Source organism: Rhopilema esculentum, chromosome 10, assembly GCF_057945365.1.
Source record: "Rhopilema esculentum isolate cy_ngs chromosome 10, ASM5794536v1, whole genome shotgun sequence".
Classification (NCBI taxonomy): Eukaryota; Metazoa; Cnidaria; class Scyphozoa; order Rhizostomeae; family Rhizostomatidae; genus Rhopilema; species Rhopilema esculentum.
In genome coordinates, this window is record NC_142824.1 from 4,848,435 (window position 1) to 4,875,386 (window position 26,952).

At 35.5% G+C, this 26,952-nt stretch overlaps 1 protein-coding gene across 1 annotated transcript; it reads right to left on the reverse strand.

Annotated features, from left to right (window-relative positions):
- LOC135689614 (uncharacterized) lies at window positions 1–26,631 on the reverse strand. The gene is made up of 7 exons (XM_065206910.2): window positions 26,488–26,631; window positions 26,000–26,135; window positions 24,531–24,653; window positions 23,013–23,110; window positions 15,892–16,014; window positions 13,904–13,987; window positions 1–7,506 (listed from the first exon to the last, which is right to left on the reverse strand). Exons 2-7 carry the CDS (start codon window positions 26,097–26,099, stop codon window positions 6,403–6,405), a joined length of 1,632 nt encoding a protein of 543 aa, XP_065062982.2. The 5' UTR covers window positions 26,100–26,135; window positions 26,488–26,631; the 3' UTR covers window positions 1–6,402.
- Between the last annotated feature and the right edge of the window lie 321 nt (window positions 26,632–26,952).

The following is a 26,952-nucleotide window of genomic DNA, read 5'->3' on the forward strand; positions in this document are numbered from 1 at the left end:
TGAAGGGGTCTGTTTGTTAACGAAAACTTTCTCAGAAGCATTACAAAAAGAGAGAAATCAGCTGTTGAAGGAAAGAAAAGAGCTGAAAAGAAAATTTTTGAAGATATGAGAAATAAAGAACTTGCAAATTTGTTCTTAATAAGTATCATGAAGAAAACTTCAAAGTTTGATCGCTTGGATAATCCATTCCTACTAAGAAAGAGAAAATATAGATGCAATTTTAAAATCTATTAAAACTCGTTTTTATCAGCCCGGTTTTTTTCAAATCTAGAGTGTTTTTGTTAAGAACCCTCTGTTTCCATTAATTTTAAGAAATATCCAAACTGTACAAAAATTCTTAATTTTTATATTTAGCTGATACCTGGTTCTTCTGTTGATATTTCAATGGTAATGTTTTTATTGAACCGTGTTGTATCTATTTTTCTCCCTCTTCTTATTTTATTTGAGTACTTTCAGAATCTAAAAAAATTTCATTACGAGCTATATTACAAAGGTTATTCGAACTTTGCTAAACCTTTCCTTTTTCACCTTTACTGTTTCAAGTCAACATTGCAATATACTAGACTATGGGACATGTTGATAAAACAAAGCTAAGATATATTGCCTCGGATTTCCTGCAGTCAAAATCCATTTGAGATAGTGTTTCTGGCCATCCCTAAGACACCATAACTCTAATTCTAATTCTAAAATTGGTCTTTCTTAATCCCTTTCAAGAATTTGATATTTTGACCCCTCCACTTTCAAATACGTTTCGCCGGCCCTGCGATGTGAGAGATATTGTCCCGGTCTGAAGAAAACCCATCCAATTATTTGTGAAGGAAAAAAATGCTTCAATGAGAGCATTTTTCGAGAATTGGAATCACTCTTGTTGGAACATCTTCTTACCCTTCTGCGGCAACAATGGGCCTGGGGGGCCATGGCCCCCTCACTTTTTGCAAACAACAAAAACAATAGAGCTTTTCTTAAAATATGTTGTTATGATTGTTATATTTTCTCTTGGCCCCTCCACTTTCCAACCTGCATCGGAGCCCATGTGATTAAAATCGAGACGTTTTGTTATGATTAAAGACACATACTTATAAAATAAAAAACTGTGCAACAAATTCGGATTTCCATAAAAATAGTAAAAAATGATCGATTCTCTTTTTGTAGCTACAGAAGAAAAGTTTTAAACTTTCAATCAATGTTTCAATAGCTCATTTAATTTGTTTCTGTTTCTACACATAGAATGCTCGGACTTTCACATTGGTTGAAAGGGAGATTCCTTTTCACATTTATGCTGAAAGGTACAAACATCATATCATCTGACTGCTGATATGCAGGTGTGAAACTGAAACTGGGTCTAAATCATTTTGTCTAGGAGCTGCTACCGACAAAGAAAATCATGTGTTCTTTTTAATAAAACCACCATAACAAGTAGCCTTTCGAAAGTTTCATTAGCTGAGTGCTCCCTCTCCCCTATATTTTCCCAAATCGCTACCCTTCCCTCGATAAACAACTCTTTGTCCAGAGATCTTAAAGAGTTTTGGCTATGTTAATCTTTATCACAGAAATTCTGAGTTATTATTGAATTTCAAATCTATTTGGTGCAGTTTTGAATTACGGAAAAGTTCTTCTTGAAAGCTCTGTCATGTGATGGTTGTATGGCATAAAGGTTTAATTTCTTTCACAGATTAATTTGTGCTTGAGAAGTTCATTGAATTTATGCTAAGGGGATTGTCAACCCACGTTGTCATTAGAGGACTCATAAAGATACGAGTATTAAATTGGTTAGCACTTAAGGCAGAAAGTAAACAACAAACGCCTGCATAGCTTCTCGGCGGAGGGATTTCTATAGAAAAATAGTTTTGTGTGAAAAGTGGAAAGAAGGCAACTGTTTTCTGATATTTCTGATATTCTATTCTACCTTTAAATAACCCTGAATTGGATAGAAAAGCAACGGGTTACGATTTAGGGCGCAGACAGTTTTGTTGACGGGTATGGCGGAGGACGATATCTTATTACGTGACACAGCCAAAACTAAAGGTACAATTTGACAAAAAGGATTTTGGGATATTTAAATATAGCTTTAATTAAAGGAAATATTTTCTCCACTTAGTTGTGATATCAGTTTTAGAAAGTTTCGCTTTGTCTTTTTGTCTTTCTCTTTTTCGGGGTGCAGGGAAAGTCGCACACCGTGAAAGAAAGAAAAAGAGGCAACTTGCTAAAGAAAGTAGATAAATTTCCCTTTTTATTGAGCAGCAAGAGAACTTATATCCGTTTTTCAAAAAGCTGATTTTACATGGCTGTTTAGTTTTTCCGCATCCCGTTCCTCTTTAGAGACAGGTCTGAAAACTGTGTTGGGAAGAATACAGGTATTTATCGAAAATGGCATATGAAAACCTTATTTTCATTTCCTTTGCCGAAAAGTTGTTGATGTTACAGTGTTAAACTATCATAAAATGTAAAACACAGATCAATAGAACGTGAAAATCAGCGCAATCTTTTTTATACAACTTGTTTTCGCCGCAAGATGGACAATCAATGTATTAGTCCGTAGCCTGCTAGGCCGTTGGTGCACCCATTGCCTGACGCTCGCTCGCCACCATTCCCTGTCTGCAATGAGGTGGTAGCATGCTTGTCCGCCGAGTCCGGTCCATTCCCTGATGTTGTCCTGCTAGACGCGCATTGGTCTTTCTTGGTACCTGCTACCGCCACACTTTCCCAGGTAGCAAGATAAGGGTAACTTGTAAAAACTTTTTATCATTCAAACGCATCTTATTATATTTATAAAATAAGAAAAAATTGCTTAAGTTATCAATTAAAAGAGATCTATAATTTTTCTGAAGAGAAAAATTATAAGATTTATTCTTGTTATTTGGTGTTAATTCTTTTTAAAACAATAGTTGGCTTTATACGAAACATTATTCACCATTCCTGAAATGCTACATTTACTACAACAAAAATAAAAACTTTATCACCTGTCATTATATCTGGTGAATTTAATACATAAAACCTGATGCTTATTCTTCTTTCCTTAAAGTTTCGTTCTCACAATAAATTCCATCAACTGCCCCTTTCAATATTGCGAGCCATTATTTCAGTCCATTTTCTTTCAATTAGTGTGTGGTGTAATGTTTTTTTTCTTGTGCAGAAAATTGGTTGCATTGCTTTTGCTTGACTTCTGAAAAAAGTTTGTCAAGGATCCATTTTCCAGTAACATATCAATCTCCACATCGATCTTCTCTCTTTACAATATCAGTCTAATCATTCTACTTCTTTGACAAATTTAGAAACATAACCTCGCCATTATCATGCAGTTTGCATCATTTTCAACCAAGGGTCAAAAGTGGTTTGATTCAATTTATTTTTCGCACTTGAAAAATCAAAAGCAATAGAGCGGTGCTTGCAAGATTCAAGCTTAAGAAAATCAAATATAGCAATAATAAAACGTTTAACGTTTCTTCAAGATGCTAAGAAAGCTTCCTTTAAATACTATACGAATGATTTTGATACGAAGTTCTATGACAGCATGACTAGTACTTCCCGATATTTCATTGAAAAACATGCGCCGTTAAAATCAAGAGTTCAGTGTGAGCGAACCATGAAAACGAGGCTACGATATTGATAGGTGTGGCAAATTGGAACTTATTATTATTATCTAAACGCTAGCGCACAGACGTATCTACACACTATTGAAAACATTCATTCGAAAAAACTCTTGCGAAACGTCGTTGTATTGACATTCTCACGAAGATTAAATCTTATTCGAATCATTCTTGCTGTACTGTTTTTCTGATGATTTTATGGTATTTCTAAAGACAACCAGGTGATTTCTTTCCATATTTCTCTCGTTCGTCAAACTATCAAACTATTTATCTTACATTTATTCTGAATATATACAGTCCTCTAGAACTTAACTCTTGCGAACCACTCTGTGGTACTTTTTACCCTACAGCGTTTACGCTCTTTATGTTTATGTTTACGCTTGAATCTGATTCTAAGTGGGGTTTCTTAAATTCAGAGAGGAAATTCAACACCCGAAATATAAATATGGTCATTTACACTAGAAATGCAAAAAGTGCAACAAACTAGAAATGCCATTCACACTAGAAATGCGAAATGCGAAAAGTGCAGCAAAGAGCCTGCAGATGAAAATAGGACTAAGTTAAAAAAGCAACGCAAGAAATGAGTTACAATGCAGAAAAACAGGCAAAGCAAAAAATCATTTCAAACAAGCTTCTAAAATGGCCTGATGTCTAATAAAACTTTTTTGGATCTTGTCAAGCCATTGTAATCCAATAAAGGTGCGCTAATTTGCTCAGATATCTCTGTCGTAAAAGATAATAAAATAGCAACCGATGATCTTTAGGAAACACTAGAGTTTGGAAATTTCCAGAAATTTCGATCTTTCCAGAGCCATTGTCTACATTCCACACATGATCTAATTATAGAAAAATTACATACATATGGATTTGATAAAAATATTTTAGTGTGTGTCCAGATAATAATTTAAAAAGTTCCTAAAAAGTGTTTCTCAGGAGTTCCACAGGGTTCTGCACTTTGATCAATTTTATTTAATTTTTCGATAAATGATTTCTTTCTCTTTATAAAACAGGCAAAACTTCATAATTTCGCTGATAATAATACACTTTCAAATTTTTTCAAAGTATTGCCCGAGCTATTCAGGGTTTTGGAGAACGAAGCCAATGTCACTTAAACGTGGCTCGAGCAAAATTAATAACTACAAACCCTGATAATATTAGAGCTTTGTTAGTAAGAATGAATTGAAAAAGTACTAGCGGGCAATTTAAAAGCTTTAAAGGGTATAACGACATATATTTTATATGCTGTATATTTGCAATAAAAATAAAGAAAACAATCATTTTGCTCACAATCAAGAAAACGCTAGAGATTCCATGTGAGACAGCTTGGAACAATACTGTTTCAATATCCAGGGCAAAACTGTCACACATTATTTGAGTTTTATACTCATGAATCTTTGTAATTTTCATTACTTAGTCAGTGAGATATAAAAATGTAGCAATTTAGTAATATAATGACATACTACTTTTTTATAAGAAACAGCAAAATTGAAGTTCAAGCCGGCTGTTCGCAATGTTTTCAAAAAATTTGAGCAGCGCAATTGCTAGATGCTGTGCTTGAGGGGGTGATCAGGCCTTATTTACCAAGACAGTGAGTGAGATATCCTTTATTTGCCAATAAATTTGAAAATTCACTGAAAAAGCACCCCTTTAATGGCAAAAAGCTCCTCGTTTTCTTGAATTTTACAGTAGCTCAGCCTCAGATTGTTCATAAGTGTATGCTTAGGGACCCTGGCTCACGTGACCTATAGAGACGAACATAGAGAATTTCATACTTCGTTGGAGTTAAGAATATTCTCCATCTTTCTGTTTTGTTTCGAACAAATGGGTTTTTTTATTCACTTTATGTTGGCTTACAAAATAATAGCTAATAAGCAGCTAATCAACAGTAACTTGTAACAATAACAAATATAAGAAAAATCATGATGTCTACAAGTATCCAATATTAGAAATATATGGTGTGCATAGTTTACACGAGTAAGTAAGATCCGTTTGTTTAATTTTAGTTTTGAATACTTTACAATTTTCTGTCGATCGAATATCTATCGGTATAGAGTTCCACCTTTCATTACATCTATAGGACAGTGTATCTAGCCCATAAGTAACAGTGTTCGGCTTTTTTTGCATAAAAGATTGATTTCGAAAATTATATGCAAGTTCATTCAACTGAAATATCTCTTTCATAAATACTGGATTCAAGTTATTTACTTCATTCGACCAACTTCTTAAAAAAATTCTAACCCTTTGTCCACCTTTCTTTACCAGCATTTCCTCGACGTTTTTCTTTTCTTTAAACTGTTTATGCAAATAATCCAAAGTGGCTTGCATAGAAGATTGTCCCAGCATGAGTGCCTATGTCTATCACTTTCGATGAAACTCGTAACAGCTAGCAGGATGATAAATATTCCCAACAAAACAGCTCAGTTTCACTTTTCTACGTTGAGTGTGAACGAGGTCTCTATACTAACCCTCGTAGCGCAGTTTTAGTGACATGCAGTCACTAGCAGGCAAAAGAAAAATAATAAAAGGGCTTCAGTCCTTTGAAAATCAACTAGTGGCCTATCAGTGACATGATACAACTCCCACTCTTGTTGATTGGCTAATAATTATTGACAGATCGCTTAAGCAAATAAAGACACAACATTTGAAGCAGAATCATTCAAAATAAATAAAATAAATCTTATTGTAAATATATGTGATAAATGGAAACAAATTTATAAATAAATAATGTTCATAGTGCTGAATATTATAAGAAGAAAATTTCGATAAGTATTCAATGCAAAAGTATGCATAAGTAAAGAATTGTAAATATTCTACTTTATTCTACGAAGGAAAGAGTCAATATCTCGTCTCCAAATAAATTGGCTATTTCATCAAATCCGCCCAGACCCCCATCTAAATCATTGGGTTCTACATTGCACAGTGTATGTTCGGGCATTTGTCCCATATGAAAGAAATTAATAGATGAACCACTGAGGCCTTCATTTTTCTGTTGCATACTAGCAGGGATAAAAAGTTCATCTAAAATTTCAAAATCCGGTAGATGATTCGATAGAACATCATTCTGATTTTCATTAGCGGCACGCAATGGGTCACTTCCCTCACTTGCTCTTGGCACCTCTGTGATCAACGAAGAGGTAACACTTTGCTGCGGAGGAGATAAAGATGTCTGCATACTTTTTTTTGCTAGGTCGTCTATCTCTCTTTCAACGAAACCATATTGGATGGGTCTTCTCAAGGTTTCAGAGCCTGATAAATGACCGTTTTTGGGTAGACTGCGCTTTTGTCCAGGAGCATAGGCCATATTAGACAATGAAGCGGCGACATCAAATCTACCTTCTTCGTTCATCATGCCTACGCTCGTAAACTTGCCATCTGAATGTGAAGGGCTGCCTGTTACAAGTTGGTACTTTCCAGAGACAATTTCAATGTCAATGTCCGGATACTTCGTCGGTATCTTCTTTCCATGTTTAAAAACTGGTGCATTACCGCTAGCTGTTGTCGCATCCTTTGGAGGCATTTTCACAGTTAACCTCCTAGCTCCTGCAGAGTTTGTTTCTGGAAATACCCGACGCCTTTTCTGCGGTAATGGGTATGCTTGTGGCAGTTCGATGGCATCTGTAACAAGACTCGCCATACGAATGCCATCTGGTAGTAATTGATGATTATGAAGATGAAGTTCCGTTCTAGGCTTTGCTTGTTTAATAACATTTTCAAACATCTTGTCTTTTCTTTTGCGTTCCTGCAAGTTCATAGAATTTCCTTTGGTGTTCACTACCATTGTTGGAGCTATCATGTCGTCTTGCTTTTTTGAACACGATCCGTTTCCAAATATTTCCAGGTGCTTTTGCGAATATAGATCTGGGAATTCAAAGCTTTCGAAGTCACTCTTTCTTTTGCTTTTAGATTGGTCTGATTGGTCCTGTATTGATAAAAGCATAGTTAATTGTAGAAGGCAACTTTGAAATAAACACTAAGATACATTTTTATGCCTGAAAATGGAGCAATTTTCAAGCAGTGCTAAAAATAACAGATATATTACATTTACTGTATTTGTTTGTAACCATCCAAGGCATGCTACTTTCACTTGGCCAAAACACAGTGACCAGGCCAAGCAAACTGGCAGTTTCTTTAATCGCGTGATTTCCAATTTGAACCTTATAGAAGTATATTGCTGTTAACGTTTGCTCACTTTCATTCTTTTAGATTGTTTTTGTGTTCAATGCGGGAAAGGACCGTATTCCTTGCATCTTCTCTAAATAGAGGAAACAGACATTGAAAATTAACTAATAAGTCACGTGCATTTCATTCGAATGATACTATAGTCGGCTATAGTCAGGTGATAAGACAGTAGGGATATACGCAAAAGTTTAAAAGTGAGAGCATTGTAGCTATCATAGCTACCATTAGACGAGGCTCACAAATTCCCCTTCTTGGTCATTTAACCCATTCAACATGGTGGAACGTTGAATCGCAGGCACAATAAGGGGGTAGAAGGGGATTTTATTGAAAAAGCTTTGAAAGATCTTTATGCCAATATTTGAAAGATCTTCACATCACAATGAGAGATTATGCTCAGAATGAAAGGGTCCAGTGCTTTTCAATACCTTAAAAACTCGAAAACGAAACGAACAATACCATCAACTAAAACCACCCGATAGTGAAATCATCTGCGAAAACACGATAACAGGTCACTGACAAGAGCTCTTCGGGGCTTTAGGATTACGAATTGCAAAAAAATCCCAAAAGATTTGGTACCTAAGTTCCTTTATATTGAATAAAAGGGGTGACCAACAGACCCCTTCCAGGACTTCTTATACCTCATTCTCATTATCCCTCACCTCCTGCTCATCATCCACTTCTTTAGACCTATTCATTCTAAAACAACTCATCTTAGTCAATATTTCAAAAAAGATATTCATGAAGGTAGGGATAAATTAATATTGAATAATCGTTGGAGGGTTCATTATAGATGAAAATTGACATCGCCGTTCGTAATGAAAAATTGACAGGATCAACAAACGAAATACCAGGACAAACATTTCTTAAATTAGGAAAATAGGGTAGGGGAAATTAAAACAGGACCAATTTTGTAAAATCAACCAATTTGCAGGGGGAACGATTCGAAACTCTGCACTGAGTAAATTTTGAGACTTCAATAAAGAACATTAACCTTGCAAAAAATTTAGAATGGAAATAACGCCAACTTTCTCGTGCTTTGCTATGCGTAGCGCCACGCAGGGGCGGACTGGCTAATTTTTTTGGCCCGGGCAAATTTTGATCAAACCGGCCCACAATAATAGCAAATAAAAAACTCCTCGGAAAATGGAAGTAAATTTTAGTCTGTAAGAACAACAAGTTTTTAAATTCAATAATTTAGTACAGGGATGAATGCTGGTTAACAGAATATGGTTAACAAAACGTGTTAAATATGTCATTTGCTGACTAAAGAGTAAATAAACAAAAATTTTAACTCATTGGTTTGACTTTGTTTCTAAATACAGGATCTTATATGTTGATAATGTGATCGTCCTGGATGTCATCTAACAGGTGTTTTTCTAAGAACATCAACATGAAGTACTCCAGGTTTGGCTGCAAAAAATTACTACGTAATCTGTTCTTTATATATTTGAAGTGGAAAAGCTTCTATCGCACTCAACTTGTGACAATTAATTTTCTAATCCTCCGGAAAACCACAATGATTTTCAGCAGCCCAAAAATATCAATTTATCAATTTCTGACCCCAAAAATAAAACATGGGGACCCCTGTTGAAACTTTATCGTGTAGCACCATACCCCTGTTGGGCGGGGGTCCATTTGACTTATGATAGTATAGGCCTAATAAACTTACCATAACTTATATGAGTTTATTGAAAAAAGCAAGACCCTGCTATTTTTGTGTGACGTTTGTGGCTTTTGCGCAAATCGCTTAGTGAACTCTAATTTTTGTACTTTTAAATTTATTGCATTGAGCAATAGCTTGTGCTTAGGCAAAAACATGACCAGCTTCAAGCAAAAGCCACCAGGGCAGGTTAAAATCTTATGCATCGCATTGAAACTGGGGTGTTACAGTATAATATGTCGCCAAAAAGGAAAAACCGTCAAGAGAAAATACAACAAGATGTCAATAACATGTTTCCTGAAAAAGTGTGTTTCGGCTGCGGTGACAGTAATGAATTCATAATTTTGATGGTTTAGGAGTACTCGCGTGTATATTTATTCTTTCCCACAAAGTTTCTGAAAATTCAAGGCAAGCAGATCAACGCGTGGGTATACTTTTTTGCTTCGCATTCACTTTCTAAGCTAATTTATTTTTTTTGAACTTATCAGCCGGCCCTTAAACCGACCGGCCCTTCGGGCAATCGCCCGAATAGCCCGACCAGCCAGTCCGCCCCTGGCGCCACGGCCAACTTTTGTTCGTAGAAGCATTTGGAATTTGCAGGCAGTTACTTTGCATATATTACGTACAGTATTGTCAGCGGGAATCCCCTATGCTCTGTACTTTTTGTTTACGTACCACGAAAGGATTACCCGAGTTACTTTTAAGAATATTCCATTGCGTGCTATCATAACATCATCCTTTATTTTTGGTATTATTTTTGGCTGCTGTTGGTACTTGAAAAATCTCAGTAGTGAGTAAGATATGTTGTGTTGAAAATACATTTGAAAAAGACCGTTGATCGTCACTTCTACGCAGTGGTGTAGTGTTATCAAATAACTTAGGAGACGTTTGCACAAAATGTTGCGAAAACAATAGCAAAAGTAGAAATTTGCAAATTTTCAGCACTACACCCGTTTCTACCTACGTCTATCGTGCGGATCGTCATACAAAACAATAAAGGTCGGTTTAAAAAGAGGCAATTTATCATAAATTATTAAAAAAAATATTGATGGATTTACAGTCCTAGTATCACACTATTGGTCTTAAGACTCCGTGGAAAATGTTTAATAGATAAGAAAGGTGTGAACTTCACGGTTGACATGGCAATCTAAACACAAATCTATCTATCTACACAAATCTCAAAACTACACAAAGACAAATTTAACCCTGGTATGATATGAGGCTTAGATGAGGCTCCCATCTGTTACATGCATCTACCCTCCCGCTTCTTCCACCGTGTTTAACAGTACCTCAGCTTAACAACACGTTCCCCCGCGCAATACTTTTTTGCTTGAATCCCGTCCTCGCATTTTTGCAAATTTAGATTAATCCGGGCATTCGGAACATGGACTTTCGTGTGAATTTTGCAGCTTTAACCTGCCATTTTGAAACACAATTTTTTTTCCTGCGCAAGCGTAAGCGGCAGAAAATAATTCCCCGCGCGCAAGGAATACTTTGCACTCTGGAATACAGCATCAGAACGTAGTAGGAAATTGTGAGCGTTCCTTTCCTCTATATATATATATCTCTCTCTTTCTCTCACTCTCTGTATATAGTTGTTGTTGTTGTTACGATTGCACTCTTGATTAGAAGAACACTCTTGATTACGAATTCGAAAGAAACGACGTGAACTATATCTCAAAGAACTCTCGATAGATGTGAACGCTATTCAAAAAGAAAGAAGATCGATAGAACGATTCACATAAAGAACAGTGTTTAGATAAAGTAATAAATCAAGATTTTATTGGACCGAGGTGACTTCGTTAAAATTCTTACGTCATTTTATCTCTCTGGGCGTTAATTCTTCTCTCTGGTTGATAATTTATGTTTGTTGATGTCGTTATATTCGCTGATGTTAATACCTTATCGTACATTTTAATTCGAATAAGAAATTATACAGTCCTCTTATTGACTTTGATAGTATAGAATTTGATCTTCAAGACGAATGAACCTTTAACTATAAGGTAATTCTAACCTGCCAAGTAAATATATTTAAACTATTTACATCCAAGTAGTGATTCCTGCCAGGTAGATTCTATAAACGAAAGCGAATCTCTTGACGTGATAAAAAGGTCACGAACATTTCGTGACAACATTCCAGAACATTTAGAAACTGGAGTTCTCAATATTTCTGGAGAAACTGGAGTTCTCAATTGTTCTTATAAAAAAACAGTGTTTATCATGATATGTCCCTGATATAAGGCTAACTCTTGAGTATCGCAATCTAGTAATTAATAAAATTTACCTTCTAATTCCAGTGCATAGACAAAGCTAGATCGTAGATGCTGTAGCTATCGTAAAACTGTTTTGAACTGCTTCGGAGAGTTCTGTCCAAACTTATATATATCGAAACCACGAATTAGCATCAACTAGACACGTGCGAGACCAGTGAAATTTCATAGAAGATGTGCAACCAACGATGAATAATCAAATTTGATCGCAACCAACATGAACGAATCACAACAACAGACGATTACGTAATGGGAATGTAACTCCGCTTTCTAAGAAAATAATCAAAGTCACGCATGATTGCTCTTAATGAACAAAGCCGCTAGTAAGCAGGGCGTGCAGCTCCAGCATGCTGGAAACGAAACTAAAAATAAATCTAGATCATACTATTTGAACGGAGTAAAGGTCTATTTATTTTGTAGAAAGCTAGCTTTGAAGGGAATACTTTGGAGATATTTCTGCTTTGGTCTTAAGAGAGATTCTTGCTTTGATTTCCCTTCCTCCCCCGCGTTAAAATATAGGAAATGGAGGTTTTGCGGCATAAGCCTGACTAGATATAGATACGCCACGTTTCTGCTACTCCATAAGTTTTTAGGATAATTAAATTTTGTAGAAAGAAATATGCCTTTGTAGAGTTTTACATCAAAAAGTGGATCTAGAACAAAAAACATGCTGTATATGAGAAATTTGCTAAAGCGTCCTACAAATATACCATATTCCAGTTCATCCTGCTGTTCCTAAAGTGTTTCATGATTTCTGTCTGTTTTTTTTTTGAAATATTGAAACTGTTTTGGGGCTCAATCTTGCTACAGCTACTAGATAACGATTTCTTCTTGTAATAATTAAGTAACTTATTAAATCTAAATTCAAGAGGGTTTGCCCAATTTTTAAATATTAACTTAATCTGCTTAGTTTTTTGTTTGTTTACAAAGAAAATAAAGGTTTATTTTGAAAAGTTGGTTTCTCACCAATTTTGCAAGTGATGAAGGCACGTGATGAAGGCTATTCTCAGCTTTTTTGCACGTGATTGGTAAAAACGATAGTAACATTTTTCCCGAAATGGAAGTGGGCGTGAATGTGAAAATAATATTCCGCCCCGGCATACAGGGCTTCATCAGTGTGAGAAATATTAGTATTCGTTTAATTTAATTAATTTTGAAAATTCATCTCATAACATTGGATTCTCGTCGCCGTTTTGCTTTGTTTCTGAATTTTATCCCCAAATTACAGAGGTTTGATGGGGCCAGAGCTTGTGCTCATCTGGTCATATCTCAGCCAATCCGTAATACCTTTAACTGATTTTGCAGATTTCGAGGTATTTCATGATGCTCTTTTACATTATGAGAAAATATTTCGAAAATTCTAAAAAAGATTTTTGTGACGTCATCACTTGTAAACTCTATTATTTTTTAATGGGACCTGGTTACCATGGTATTGGGATTTCATTTTCATTTAAAAAGAAAAATGCAGCAATTTCGCGTGAAATATGTTATCCACAGTCAAATCAAATACTTTTTTTCGTCAATGAGGACTTTTTCTTGAATCGAGAACCTTTTGCTACTCCACAATGTACAAGTTGACGATGTAATTCCGCATTCCTCTGGCCACCCTGTGATGCAAGGTGGACGTTCTTGGTAGTTGAAAAGTGTGCAAACGTTATGGGTCTTGTATATTCATGTTAAAATTGAAAATTGCCGGCGATCTACTGATTAACGATTCTACGAATACTCGAATACACATTTCTGTGGATTACGTGTACAACGGCAAAGTACACTAAGCATGTTTTGCATCTAAATTCAAACAAATATTGAAGTAAAAAACACGCTATAGCAATCGAACACAAACCAGTTTTTTGTTGATTCTATGTCTTGGCACCCATCAAAGTTTTTTTTATAGGGTTTGGGGCCACGTTTTTCGTACGTTTAAAATGTAAGACAAAAGGTCACTTTGATGTGACCATAGAAATTTTTCACAAACAAGACATATGTGACATATAACAAGCTTTGAATAACGACTTTGCAATATCCAAAACCAACGGTTAATTCAGTACACTGAAGCAAAACCTTATAGCGTAGCGTTCCGTTGAAACTGACAGTGACTCTCAACATTATCGATCAGAATTTCAAACACGAATTCAAAACTGATGAACATTTCAAATAACTCATCAGTAAAATAAAACATCATCAATATTTACCAGAAAACTCCATACCTTATTTTTCCAGGAGCATCGATTATTTAAAAATTCTTCAGCCATATCCGTTACTTTGCACTCAAATTGATTCAGAGAATCAGCCTAAAATTTGAATTAGATATCAATTGAAACAGTGCTGCTTCAAAAAACTGGAAAGAACCATCATTTTGCACATGTTCATCACTCATACGTAGATTGCAATGCCAGAATTACATCTATGGCTTAACGAAAGTTAAAAATTGCCAACCTATGAACGGGAGCAGTACTACGGGCGTCAAATGTACGATACCCTGCTAGAGTCCTGAATCGGCAAACTTGGTGGTTGGATGAACAAAGAACTCAACCTGCGCCCTCCGCAATAAAAGTTTCTTAGCAGACATCAGTGTCGTATGAACAAAATTCTTATTGGGGGGAGGGGGGCTGCCTACTGTATTCCTTCCCATTTAGTACCTTTTTATAAAGGAATTAAAGTACATTTTAACAAATATCGTGGGGCTCTAGCGCCCAAAGGCCCCTACCCCACTTCTGACAGCCTTCCATGGCTTCAAAGTGATGAATACCAGTTTGAAGGATGCAGCAGCTACCCTGGGCCTGGGTGCCAGTGCCGTAGAGAGCCAAAGGATTAAAAACGAGGAAAAGGAACTGCGAATAAGAATTGGAGAAGAAATGAGACCTCTGCAATTCTCCTTCACGATTCTTTTCCCTCGTTCTTAATCCTTTGACTCACTGAGGCTCTGGCACCCAGGGTATGCAGCGGCCTGCCGTCTCTTTAGTGACCTAAACAGAACCTTGCAGCTATGGCAAGATATTCTTAAAAGAAGAGATCTTCATAAGGTTTCATCTTCGAGATGTATCAACTTTTTGTCAGAAACAGATTCTTTAACACAAGAACTTACTAAAACAATGATACATCAGAAATAAATAGATGTCTTCTTACATAGGCATGTGTGGAAGATAGAAGTGGATTGGCAGGCGTGTCTAAATAAGGTTGTGAATTGAATAGTCAACAATGGTGAAGTACTGGATTTTGGGGTACAGACTAAGATTTTTTATACATCATCTGCTTTACAATCTAATGCAGGAGCAGGTAGTTTCAGGAATAAGATGAAACTTTACTGGGTGTCTTTAAGATAAATACAGTCATAGGATAAAGATTACAAATGAAAGAAGAGTAATGCCAAATGCCAAACATAGTATCAAAGAAGGCAGCAGATGTTGAAGAAATTCCGAAAACGAAATAAAAAAGTAGAAGACAGAGATATGCACAAAGACTGAGTTTGTGAATCAAATAGAGAGTGACAAGAAATAATTTGCTGTAACATTATTGATAAAAAGCTATTATTTGGTTGATATTTAGTAACTATAAATACAACTGATAGGTAACCTAACCTCACTTACAGCAGCTTTGAAAAATACTTTATTACCAAGTTATTTTAAGAAATAATCTTAAGCAGATTATTCAGGGGCCAAAAAGGGCTTAATTGAACCTTTTTTGATTGACAATTTCGAAGCAATGAAGGCGAGCTCGTAATTACGTACAAAAAACCTCAATACATTGAGAGAGGATAAAAACAGAAACTTGATATATTTTCAATCAAATTTTGTATACTTGTTTTGTCTTTGATATGAGTTGACAAAATTTGAATGGTGTCTACTCTGTTGCCTAATATCCAGAAAACTTATTTCCCAGTTTCCATAATAAATGTTGCTTGGACAATGATTTTCAAACTCATTACATGTACTTTTTTGTCTAGTAATTTGAAAAAAGTATTGTCCAAATGTAAGCTAACAATTTTCAAAAACATTTTTAAAAAATTTAGCATGGTCCGGCATTTGTGGTCTGTAAAATACACCATAACCGTGTGATCATCTTATAATTATTAAAAAATTTGCAGCAATTTTTATTGTTGTTTGTGTCAACATTTCGTGTGTCTTGAGCAATGGACAATGAAGAATAGGTCTGATATTTACAAAAAGTCTTGGTATTTGTGAATAAAATCCATTACCTGCAAAATGCCAAGACACTCTCTCTTGAACGCCTTCTTTCTAGTGTTGGCTAAGATCTCTGTGAAGCTTTTTGATACCTCTCGAGCGATGTTTGTTACCTCTGGTTGGTTTCGTATGCAACTCTGTAAGTAAAAGAAAGATAAGGTAAATCCCCTTGTACTAACAAGTCGTTATCAATGTATATTTAATAAGCAATAGCCCAAGCATTGTTCAATTGTGTAATTCTCAATTCAAACAACTTATTTGAGACAAATTTCGTAGCCTTACCAGCGTTACTCATCAGATCCCCTTATAAAACAGAAACTGATTCTCACAAAGAAAAGCTTTAGAATCCCAATGACCTCAAATACACCCACGAATTATTTCAATTTAAAGGATCCTTGAAGTGAAAGGGCTTGTTGCAATAACATGTTATTTCATTGGGCACCTTTACATGCCGTTTATGACAAGTTTTATGAATCGGTTAAGCAACATCCAAAGATTTATGAAACTGTAAGACGCCGTGAAATTCCACAGAAATTGGACAACAGGAAAAACATGCGTAATCATTAGCAATACTGAAGCTATGGGTTATGAATTGAGTCTGAAGTTCGGCAATTAGAGCACCAAAAGAGATGACCCAATATCAACATACATTAAGAAAAAAATGAATTTTGACTAAATAACCTGCTGAAAAACAGTGTGTACTGAAAAACAGCCCTCTGCAAAATCACCCAACTCTCTTGCAAATTGAGATATGGCTCCGGTGCGCTGATTCGATCTCGCAAGGTTTGATCTTTGTTTCAATTTACAATCACTGCCAAAAGTCTTGGAACACTAACGTAGGTTTTCAAAGGCAAATTCAGCCATCCCCCTCTCCCCCTAGGAACAATGTTGATTTACTATAGAAAAAAGAAAAGAGTTATGGAGTACGCTTTTTCTTGTGGATTGTTTGATATTTTTCTATACTTTCAACATTGTTTTGGGGGGAAAGGGGGGCGGAAGTGGTAGTATTCAAGAAAAAAAATGAAAAATAGAAAAGCACAGCGCAAAGTGTTAGGTGTTCCAAGTAATTTTGGCAGTGATTGTACGCGAAATCTCATCTCAAAAAGATACTTTGAAAATGATTGGGATATAGAAAACAATACTTGATGTAAATAATTTAGGAAAATGCATTTTAAACCAAAAAGACCATGTCCACTATCTGAAAAGGCGCTTTTTCGAGGGGGCGCTTTTTACCCTTGTGTTCCAAAACTAGACCATTATTGAAGGAGGCGTTTAGTTTAAGGTTTAGTGTACAAATGTTACATGATTTTCTTTGGGATCATATTGTCAAAATTCTTCCTGTTACAAAACAGAGCATATTTAACAGCTAATCAATAGTGCTAATAGAAATGTCATACAAAACTATTTAGTGGTCGTATAACAAAGATACGGAATTTAATTATAGCAATGTCATAGTTGAAATACGAGCAACACTAAAGGGTCTTCCGTGCAACCGCCATGCTTTGCGGTAGCTGTTTTTACGCGATGGGAAATGGCCAGTGTTCGTATTTTCATGCAGTAGGATATTAGGCTGGTTTTGAAAATCGAGTCACAAGTTTGATAGAAATAAATCAAAGTTTTGTCATAGTTTCAGATACGACTGCTCTCGAGAGTTACGATCAAAGGTTCTATTATGACCACACCTATCGAGTAAAAAAAGGTTCTTATAAAAAGGGAGTGAACATGACTAATGTGCCAATGTGTAAAGTGTCAAAAGTTTTTGTCTCTCAAAATTGAAGGAAATGGTTTCCTTTAAGAGAACCTCTGTTAATAAAGCCAATCCCCAATGTTCCAAGAGTATTTCAAATTTTCATTTCAAAATATTTATGCACAATACCTTACCAGGTAATGTTATAGTGATATACTGATATTGTCAGGATTTATTAACTAAAAAAATGTCAAATTATGTGCTTACAGTGTTGAATTTAAACAAATAACAGAGCTGTTCTCCCTAGGTATCGTGCTTTAGAGTTTATTGTCGACTTAACAACTAGTTTTTCAACTTTTATCGATAATGGTAGGGCTGTTCCAAAATTGCAGTGGAATAGAGTACCAGAGTGTGACGTCATCAAAAATATTTATAAAGAACTTCTTAACTTTGACCACATAAACTGAAATAACAGCATAAAATAACTCTTAATATGAAATTTCATCTTATTATGTTTAAAATTTGGCGAGATATCACCAAATTTTGCCTCAGTTCATGAACTTCTAATGCGTTCCTTCATGTGCAACTGGATAACAGAGAATTTTCCCTTGATGCTATTTGGGAACATGCCATTGGTTAATTTGTAGATCATATTTGTCCTGTCTTATTTCATTAAGCTGGAAACAGATAATCAGAAGGAGATTCAACCACCCCTTGCATTGGCGAGATCAATTAGATTTAATGTACACCGTTAAAGACATTTTTTCATTATGGTGTTAGAAATTCAATATGTGTTAAAGGCGACATTTAAAAAAATTGGTTTCAAATTCGTTGAGGAGATTTTCGAGACAAAATAAGGGCTATCTTGAAAGGATAAAGAAACATGTGCTTGAACCAAAGCGAAAGGGAAACTTTATATCATGTTTTTTTCATAGATGGAAGGGGATAACTTTTCTCGCTTTCTCGCTTCGGTGCTTTTCAGAAAATGCACTGAATTGTGGTCGATCAGATTTTAAAGCAGTAACGACCTCTTTGCTAGTTCTAATGGGGCGTCTGCGAGAATTCAAAAGCATTTCCTGCAAAGTCATTTACCAAAGATCATTTTTCTCCAACGACTAAAGAAAAGCTTCTTACAGAATCAGAACGGTTTCTTTTCGAGAGCGGCTCTATTTGCTTTCGAAACGAAACGTACATGTCTGAAAATAATTAGACATCATAACCTATGAACAACTGTGCTTGTGACAATAAAAATAGTCAATATTTCTCTATTTTATACAGGCCTTTCTTTTGGTACATTGTTTTTCAATTTTGCTGATGTAGCATTTTTGTTGATGACATCATCATTTCTTTCATTTCCTGGTTTGATTTGCAAAAGAGGTAAAGATAAAGGTTTATAATTATTCCACGCTTTGAGTTGAAAAACTGTGTAATTTTGTTGCATAATTTACTTGATTAAGTCTCATGAACTTTTTTTTCTTCAATTCCTCCTTTTCCCGTTACATACTTAGCGATAAACAAAGGATCTACTCGTATAAGTTTAAAAGTACAAAAATGATTATAATGAGAAAAACAAAGTTTTTTTTAAAACGATACAAAAAACAAGTTTGTCAAAACCAAGAAAATACGGTATAATACTATGCTCAGCCTGTTGCACTTGACGCTGTCACAAATAGAGGGAAGAAGATCTGGGATCCAGTTTGTTGTTGACATAATGTGCGGGCGTCTGAATAGATATATTTTTTTGTTCAATATACCTAGATATAATTTTTTCTTTAGAATTATATTTCTTTCTTTATAAGAGGGCAGCCCTTGAGCATCAACTGTTTTTTAGGGGCCCTTAGATAAAACATGATTACATTATAAATTTAAACATCATTAGTATTTAAAAGAGCCTGGTATGGTATGGTATGGTATGGTATGGTATGGTATGGTATGGTATGGTATGGTATGGTATGGTATGGTATGGTATGGTATGGTATGGTATGGTATGGTATGGTATGTAAGGTGTGGTATGCATTGTAAAGTATGGTAGGTATGGTATGTATCATACAGGACGGTATGGTATCACATGGGTTAGCCATTTTTCACAAAAATCTGTGACCATGGTATAAAAAGAGCTTCAAAAGTCTTTTGTCGGAAAGTTTTTTTGCTCAAAACAAGTTTAAGGGCAATCAAGCAAGCAAACAAAGAACGAAAAAAGTTCATGCTTTTATAGATGTATATATACATTTATAATATATCATAGATTGAAGAAAGTAAAACTACATGGTTTATCTCTACAAGCCTGTTTCGTGAGTAACTCACACTTCAGGAGATGTTGATATACTCAACCCATACTATAGTATATCAACATCTCCTGAAGAGTGAGTTACTCACGAAACAGGCTTGTAGAGATAAACCATGTAGTTTTACTTTCTTCAATCTATGATATATCACGCTCTACGTGCTAACGTATTGAGCACTGTGCTACAGAAGTATCAAAAGACAAATTTCTACATTTATAATATATATACCTAAGCAGCATAGGATATCAGTACAGACACGCGACACACAGCTCTAGCAAAAAGCTGGAACCCAGGTCTCCTAAAGGGCATAAGATTGCGTAACAGCGCTCAATGCCATCCGGCTGATGATTACACAATTTTTTCACTTTTCTGAAAAACTGTATTTCAACAAGCATGTATTTCAGACTGAAATTTTACTTGTCATTCGGAAGTGTCGTGTGTCGGTAAAGGATTGTATCAAATGGGGAATTGACAAAAGAAGATAACATTTTAACGGTACTATAATAATGCTAAATAAGCAAAATTGAAATAGCAATAAACGGGAAATCTCACGATTGCCTTATCTAACCTACCGAAACTTTTAAGCGGAATGTGTGGAACTCTGCAAATCGAAAAAAACTAATGCATACAATGATGACGTCATTAACAGAAATTCAGACATCAACAAAAGTAAAGCATTTTTATACCATATGAAAGGCCTGTATTAGTTGAAGAAGTATTGGCTATTTTTATTGTCATAAGCACAGTATTTCAAAAGTTATGGTCGTTAATGTGATCATTCCAAGGCAAATATTGACGTCATCGATCACGTGACTTCCAGAAAATATTTCTGGCCCATTTTGGAATATCAATCAGTTACCAATATATAACCATATTCTGAAGTCAGATTTGGTATCAGGCACTTGCTTAGTTTGTCACAACAATATCCCTTTCTATAAATATAGGTGTCAAGATCGAGACAGCTGATAAATAAGCCTTTAATTTAAACGCGGCTACTATTTACATTTTTCATCAAGACTGCGGCTTTTATTGGATTGCAGCTTCTAATTGAGAAAAATCGATAGGTTCTAAGCTTTGATACCATGAAATACGAATTTGTAAAAGTGTTTCGGTTTCTTTGCTAAGTATTTATTACGATCCATAGGATCAAAAAGTCTCAAGGCTATTCTCGTAACTTTAATTTTAACTGCTGTAAAAGTAACGAGAAAAGATACTATCATTGGTATCAAACGAAAATGACTTATGCTACAAATCTGAAAATGTTTAGTGTTAATAAAGAAGCTATTGGGAATGATAAAGGCTGCATGATAATGTTTAGAGACATGAGATCGACTACTCTAAAAAGTATCAGATAGAATATTTCAACACCGTAAAAAAATATATATTATCTATTTGTATATCATTTTTATAGAACTTACAAGCAACTTTCTGCACTGTAAGCCTGATTTGTGCTTAATCCTCGCGCATTGATTGGTATCCTTTCTTCTGCTAACTCGATCTATGTATGCCACAGCCAGAAGGTAGAATATGATCCAAACGATGCGCAGAAGACGCTTTTATATTGCTTGTATGACGTACAAGATTCCAGTGCAATTATGTAAACCAGTGACTCACGATTGCGCAATTTTCCGCAACGAAGGAAAGTTCGAAAAGTTGCTTCATGGTTGAAGGCAATCAGTGATATGATTTCTTATAGTGCTAGTAGTACTCAAAGATTTGCAAGCAGTGGCACAGGTAACCAGTTTTCACTTCCTTCTATTGTTTTTTATGAAATCCCCTCCCCTCCCTTGATCTTTCCACGGCCCTACTCCCTTGTTTGAAAGTCGTTTTGTGTCTTTAGGGGCAACAGTCATTCGAATAACAAGAATGAATTGCAAGCAAAATAATATTTTTAATACAAGCTCTCTATCTTTTTTCCTGAACTTCTCCACGCTGTCCACATTAACAAATTTCATATTGCAGCAAACATTGTAACTATTTTTGTTGAGCCACCTAGTGCCCTAGTACAAAGACATTGCCTAGTATCTCGGTGGCACTGCCGTTCGAGACAGCAGTCAGCATATTATAAGATATCAATGTAGTCCCCATTCGCGGAACTGATGATGCTAAGAGGTAAAAGTAGTTGAACCAGAGAGAGAATAAAAGTAGTAGCACTTGTCGAAAATCAAAACTCAATTGGAAACGCCCCGTTTTCAACTATGCAGCGAACGAAATTCGAGGATTTCAAAATTAATTATGAAGCTAATTTTGTTTCAAAAAACAAAATATTTTAATTCGTAAACTCTACATTATTTGCTACCTATTTTATTGTTGTCTTTTGCAAGCAATATCAAGAAATATCATAGCTTTTAAATGAATGTGTAAAAGGAAAAGGTAGTCTTTTGTTTGAGTGTGTTTAATCCTAAAACTCTCGTTATAATTCCTATTAGATTCATAGTAATTGACGCGATTCTATCAAAGAAACTTCTTAGGAAAGATTTTCTCTTGTCCTTTTTCATCTAATGGAAACAAATTGCTTACTTTGTTTGTGAATTTATGCTTTAAACAAACAGATTTTAGCAACAGGCTTTATATTCATTGACTCCACTGCCCCCCTGCATATACTTATCTGTTATAGCTAGCAATGACGCAAACAAGCTTTTGCCAGTCAAAAGTGAATGCTTCTAAAATAATATCCTTCTGAATTTCTGGGCAAAGGAATGACTGCAATACTTTAAAATTCCCAATCAATTTCTTTTGTTTCACTATGATTCATAAATTCTAGAGTCAGAACAAAATTAAAATAACCTTCTGGGGAAAGAGCCAGTACTTATTTGGCCATATGACCATACCACAGCCAGTTTGTAGCAGGACATTTTACGCTGTTTCTCTCATCAGAATTTCTATGAAGGAGCAATTCCTTAATTAAAATCCCTGAAGTGTCAAAACTACTGAACATGTATTCTAGGAAGGGATTTCCCCCTTTTTCATGTCATGATAAACAATCTGGAGAACAACCTCTTTTTGTGGCATCCTCGACCTGACATGTGGGTGTTTTCCTAACGAAGAGAGTTATTGACCACAGGAATTGACCACATTATTACGTCACATATTTCATAATCCGGGCTTTCCAGATTTCAAACAGTCCGCTGTAAATTTCTCTCGATCGAAAACTAGGACATACCTTTCTGATTTCAAAGTTGCTTTTGATCAACCTCTTCAACAACCATTTGATTAAATTTTCATTCCAAGAGCCATCAATATCAAGATTTGGGAAATCAGCTAAAAAAAAGGGGAACAAAAAATTTGAAAACACATACAAAAGTTACTTCTGAAACTTTCTTATTAGGATATGGCTGTTTATAGTACCTTGAGATGTTAATAGCAGTAATTCTGTCAAAAAGAAGGCAAAAATGTGCAATCTGTGGAAAGATTTCTCAAAGGCAATTTAAACTAGCCATCAGGGGCGTCGCGACCGGGTGTGTGTGGGGGTGTTACACCCCCCCTCAAAGTATCTCAATAGGAAATTTCAGGTAAAATCCGCTGGGTGGAAGAAACGCTTTAGGTATTTTAGAGACCTTCATGTCATAAAATCAATAAAGGATCAAGCAAAGGTAGTTGCTCCGTTGGTTAATATGATATTCCTTGATATGAATGAAGATAAAAAACTAATGATTTGAAGATTTGAAGATTCCTTGTTGGCACTAAATAAAAAAATTCAGGCCCTCTTTAGGTAAAATTGTGTCTTGTGTCCATTTCCCCTAAAGTTTCTTGGTAAAAGCGTCAGCTGCAATTCACTAAGCGCTCCAGATAAGAACATTCAAAAGGCATGCTAAGATGGAAAGAGGGACCTAAATTGACAACCAGTGCTGCTTGTTACCTAGCTTCAGAAGTAACTGACAACATGGTATTTCTCAAGACCACGGCGAAATTTTACCAGTTGTTTTTATCTGCTGTTCAATTTGTTTGCAAAAAAAATAATTTTCAATAGAATTAGGAGGATTGCTTTAGTGAAATGTGCTTGAAAGAGTGCATTTTCCAGGAAACTAGAAGCATCAAAATTCGAAAATTTCCTGCTCCTTCGGCGGCAACCATGGTGCAGCCTCGGGTAGTAACTATATACTTTGCCCGTTCCGATATAGAGATTTGACAAAATTATTAGGAAAATCCCGTTATTATCAAATTAAAATGAAAGTTGCAAATTATATACAGAGTTAGATTGAAAAAATGCATTGCAGAGGTTTGTGACAGCAACTAAAGAATTTCAGGCAAAAGTTTTTAGATCAGGTAAATTTGTAGTCCACACCCCCCCCCCCCCCCAACAAGGCTTGCCTCGCGACGGCCCTGCTAGCCATACTGAAGGCATTCGATCAAATGAGCAAGAAAATGCTTCCAGAAGCATAGTGTTGTAATAGAGCTAGTGGTATGTAATATAGACCAGGCGGATATTACGGCAAGGGTAACATCTCTCCGAACTTTTTGCCACCATGATTTTTAGCTAAAATTATCCTCTGGTAATGAGAGAGTTTTTGGTAAACGGCGAATACCTGCTGCGTTTACCAAATATGGGCATTTTCCCCAACCGGGGGGTTATTACGGTTAGGAAATAGCTAAGAAAACAACGTGTATACTGGCAGCTATGATTTAAAAAGGTGTCTTTCTGAAACCTGATTAGGTGGTGTTTCTGTTTGCATCAACTTACCATTAACAGCTTTCTTGTTAATTCGCTGAATTGATAATATTACCAGAATATCTGCATATTTGTTGCTAGTCGAAATGGCATATTGGGACTTCGGTTTGATTGCAAAAACAAGTTCTGGATATGCTTTAAAAGGAAAAAGGATAATGTATCGCATAAAATGTCCTACAAGTGCATAAAACGGTTAACATAAACGACACAATGAAAGAAGAAAACGTTAGAAGTTTTTTCCAATCAAATACTATCTTTCTTCGTGAAGCGACGGAGAAACGAGACTCATAAAATAAAAGAAAGATTCCAATTCAGAATTCATTATCTGCTTTGGCCCAAAGTGATGAGGTAACCTAAGAAGGTATTAAGCCAGTTACGAAAAATGTTTGGATTTCCAGCTTAGTAATAATCCAGTTAGGTCATTGATCATACACAAGACCTAGCAGGATTTGCTGAAGATTTTTTGACTCATTTAGTCTGTTTTGCATATACTTTATAAATGAATCTGATTTACTCTGACAAATCGTATAGAAAATTGCCATGTTTATATTCCGTCTTAAGGTACGGCCAAAATATGAAACACTGTCACATGACTTTCGTGTTTCACAAATGTTGGTTAAAATGTCATACAACTAAATCGATCTACCGGTGGCCCCAAAATGTTTGACGATCGTCAGTGGTAATTAGTAGTTTGCAAAGTGTCGTCGGACAATTCGATTCAATGCAAGTAAAAATCACTAGGAGAACAGTCACTAAGCAGCGTAAACAGTATGATACAGAAACATAGGAAACAACCAAATGCTAAAAGGAAAATTTTCCGACAGTCTTTCTTGCCAATTATATCTCACAGAAACTCATGAAGAAATGTTTCCCGTTCGTTAGTTTGGGCGGAAATGATGTCACTGGCAAGCAAAAATAAACTCTTAAAACATCTGCTTGTAGACTATGACTTCCTTAAGTTCAACCATGGTTTGTACTTAAATGTATCCAAATCATATATACATATTAACCGGGTTCACCAAGAGCCACGCCGGTCCAAGGGACACGCCCAGTGCTTGAACCCCTTCTTGCCCAAAGCATTTAACCTAAAATAAGCTCAATATGGATTTAAAATACATATATTTTTCCTTATTAAATTCATGTTTAAAAAGCATTGTTAAGTTTTCCCAGCACAGATATGATCTGTTTTCTTAAAATAACCATATTATAAGGGTCATATTTTAAACAGACAGTTTAATCACCAGCAGGCCCCTCTTTGATTACGGGCCGAGGGGGAATTGCCCCCTCCTTGTCCTCATCTCTCGCTGAGCCTGCATTTATATGTCTTATGTTCACATTTAATCTAGGTTCAAATAAATTATCTGAAGCATCAACATTGTAGAGTAACGGGGACCGCGAAGCATGTTACAGATTTTTTTGGGAGGGGGGGATACTAAAGTAAAAGTGTCCCATTCCATAATGAGTCGAAACCTTTTGCCTACCTCCTGCTACAGGTGCAACAACTACACCATTTTCTTCTGCAAATGTTTTGAATTTCTCCAAAATTTTTAAACAGAAATCACGTTCAGCACTTTGCAACATACACAGTGGTATTTTGTTGGCAGAAAATGGCTGGAACTTTAAAACATTAAGGATGATAATTTAGGTTTTACAAATCTTAGAATGCTGCGATGAATTAGCAACAAGTTCAGGATGGATTGAAAGAATTTCAAAGGTCTTTTCAGGCGTCTGTAAACGAATTTAAGCTATGAAACGTTACCCTAGCTAATCAGATTAAAACCTTGAAAATAGAAAAATTATGCATTCATGCAATTGAACTCGAGTTCACATTAGCGCCAAGCTGTGCCCTTGAAATTTTCTTTATTTCTCTTATCATTTAAAAAGAAAAACTTTATGTAGCAGCATTTAATCTGTGTAATGCTTATTTCGTATTTTTGATATAATAGAATATATAAAGTTGAAAAGATACGACAACAATGATTTGGCGATTCTTTCCTTGGATGTCGGACAGAAATGTTGCACAAGCAAGGGTTAGTGTGTAATCTGTATCTGGGATTCTTGTGGATCTTGATCGTGCAAATTGTAGCTTTTTGGCTTTGATCAACTCCAAAGAGCAACTGCCAAAGAAAATTTACAAATAAAAATTACACAATTGCTAATGAATACTTTTATGAGCATTATTGAGGCAATCAAAATAGGTGAAAATTTTATGATTAAAAATTGAAATAAAGTAAACTATGTATGGTGCAACTTCCTTTTTTAGAATCCCGTTACAAGGCAACTTCGATTTGTTCCCCAAAGTCCAAACAGAATGAGAACTTTAATTTTTGAATTCTGAATATATATGCGCTTGGGACTAATAAATGCATCTAACTGAAGCAGACAAAAATGAAGCAGGCACCATTTTATTCATATTTGAATTATAACTGGATTG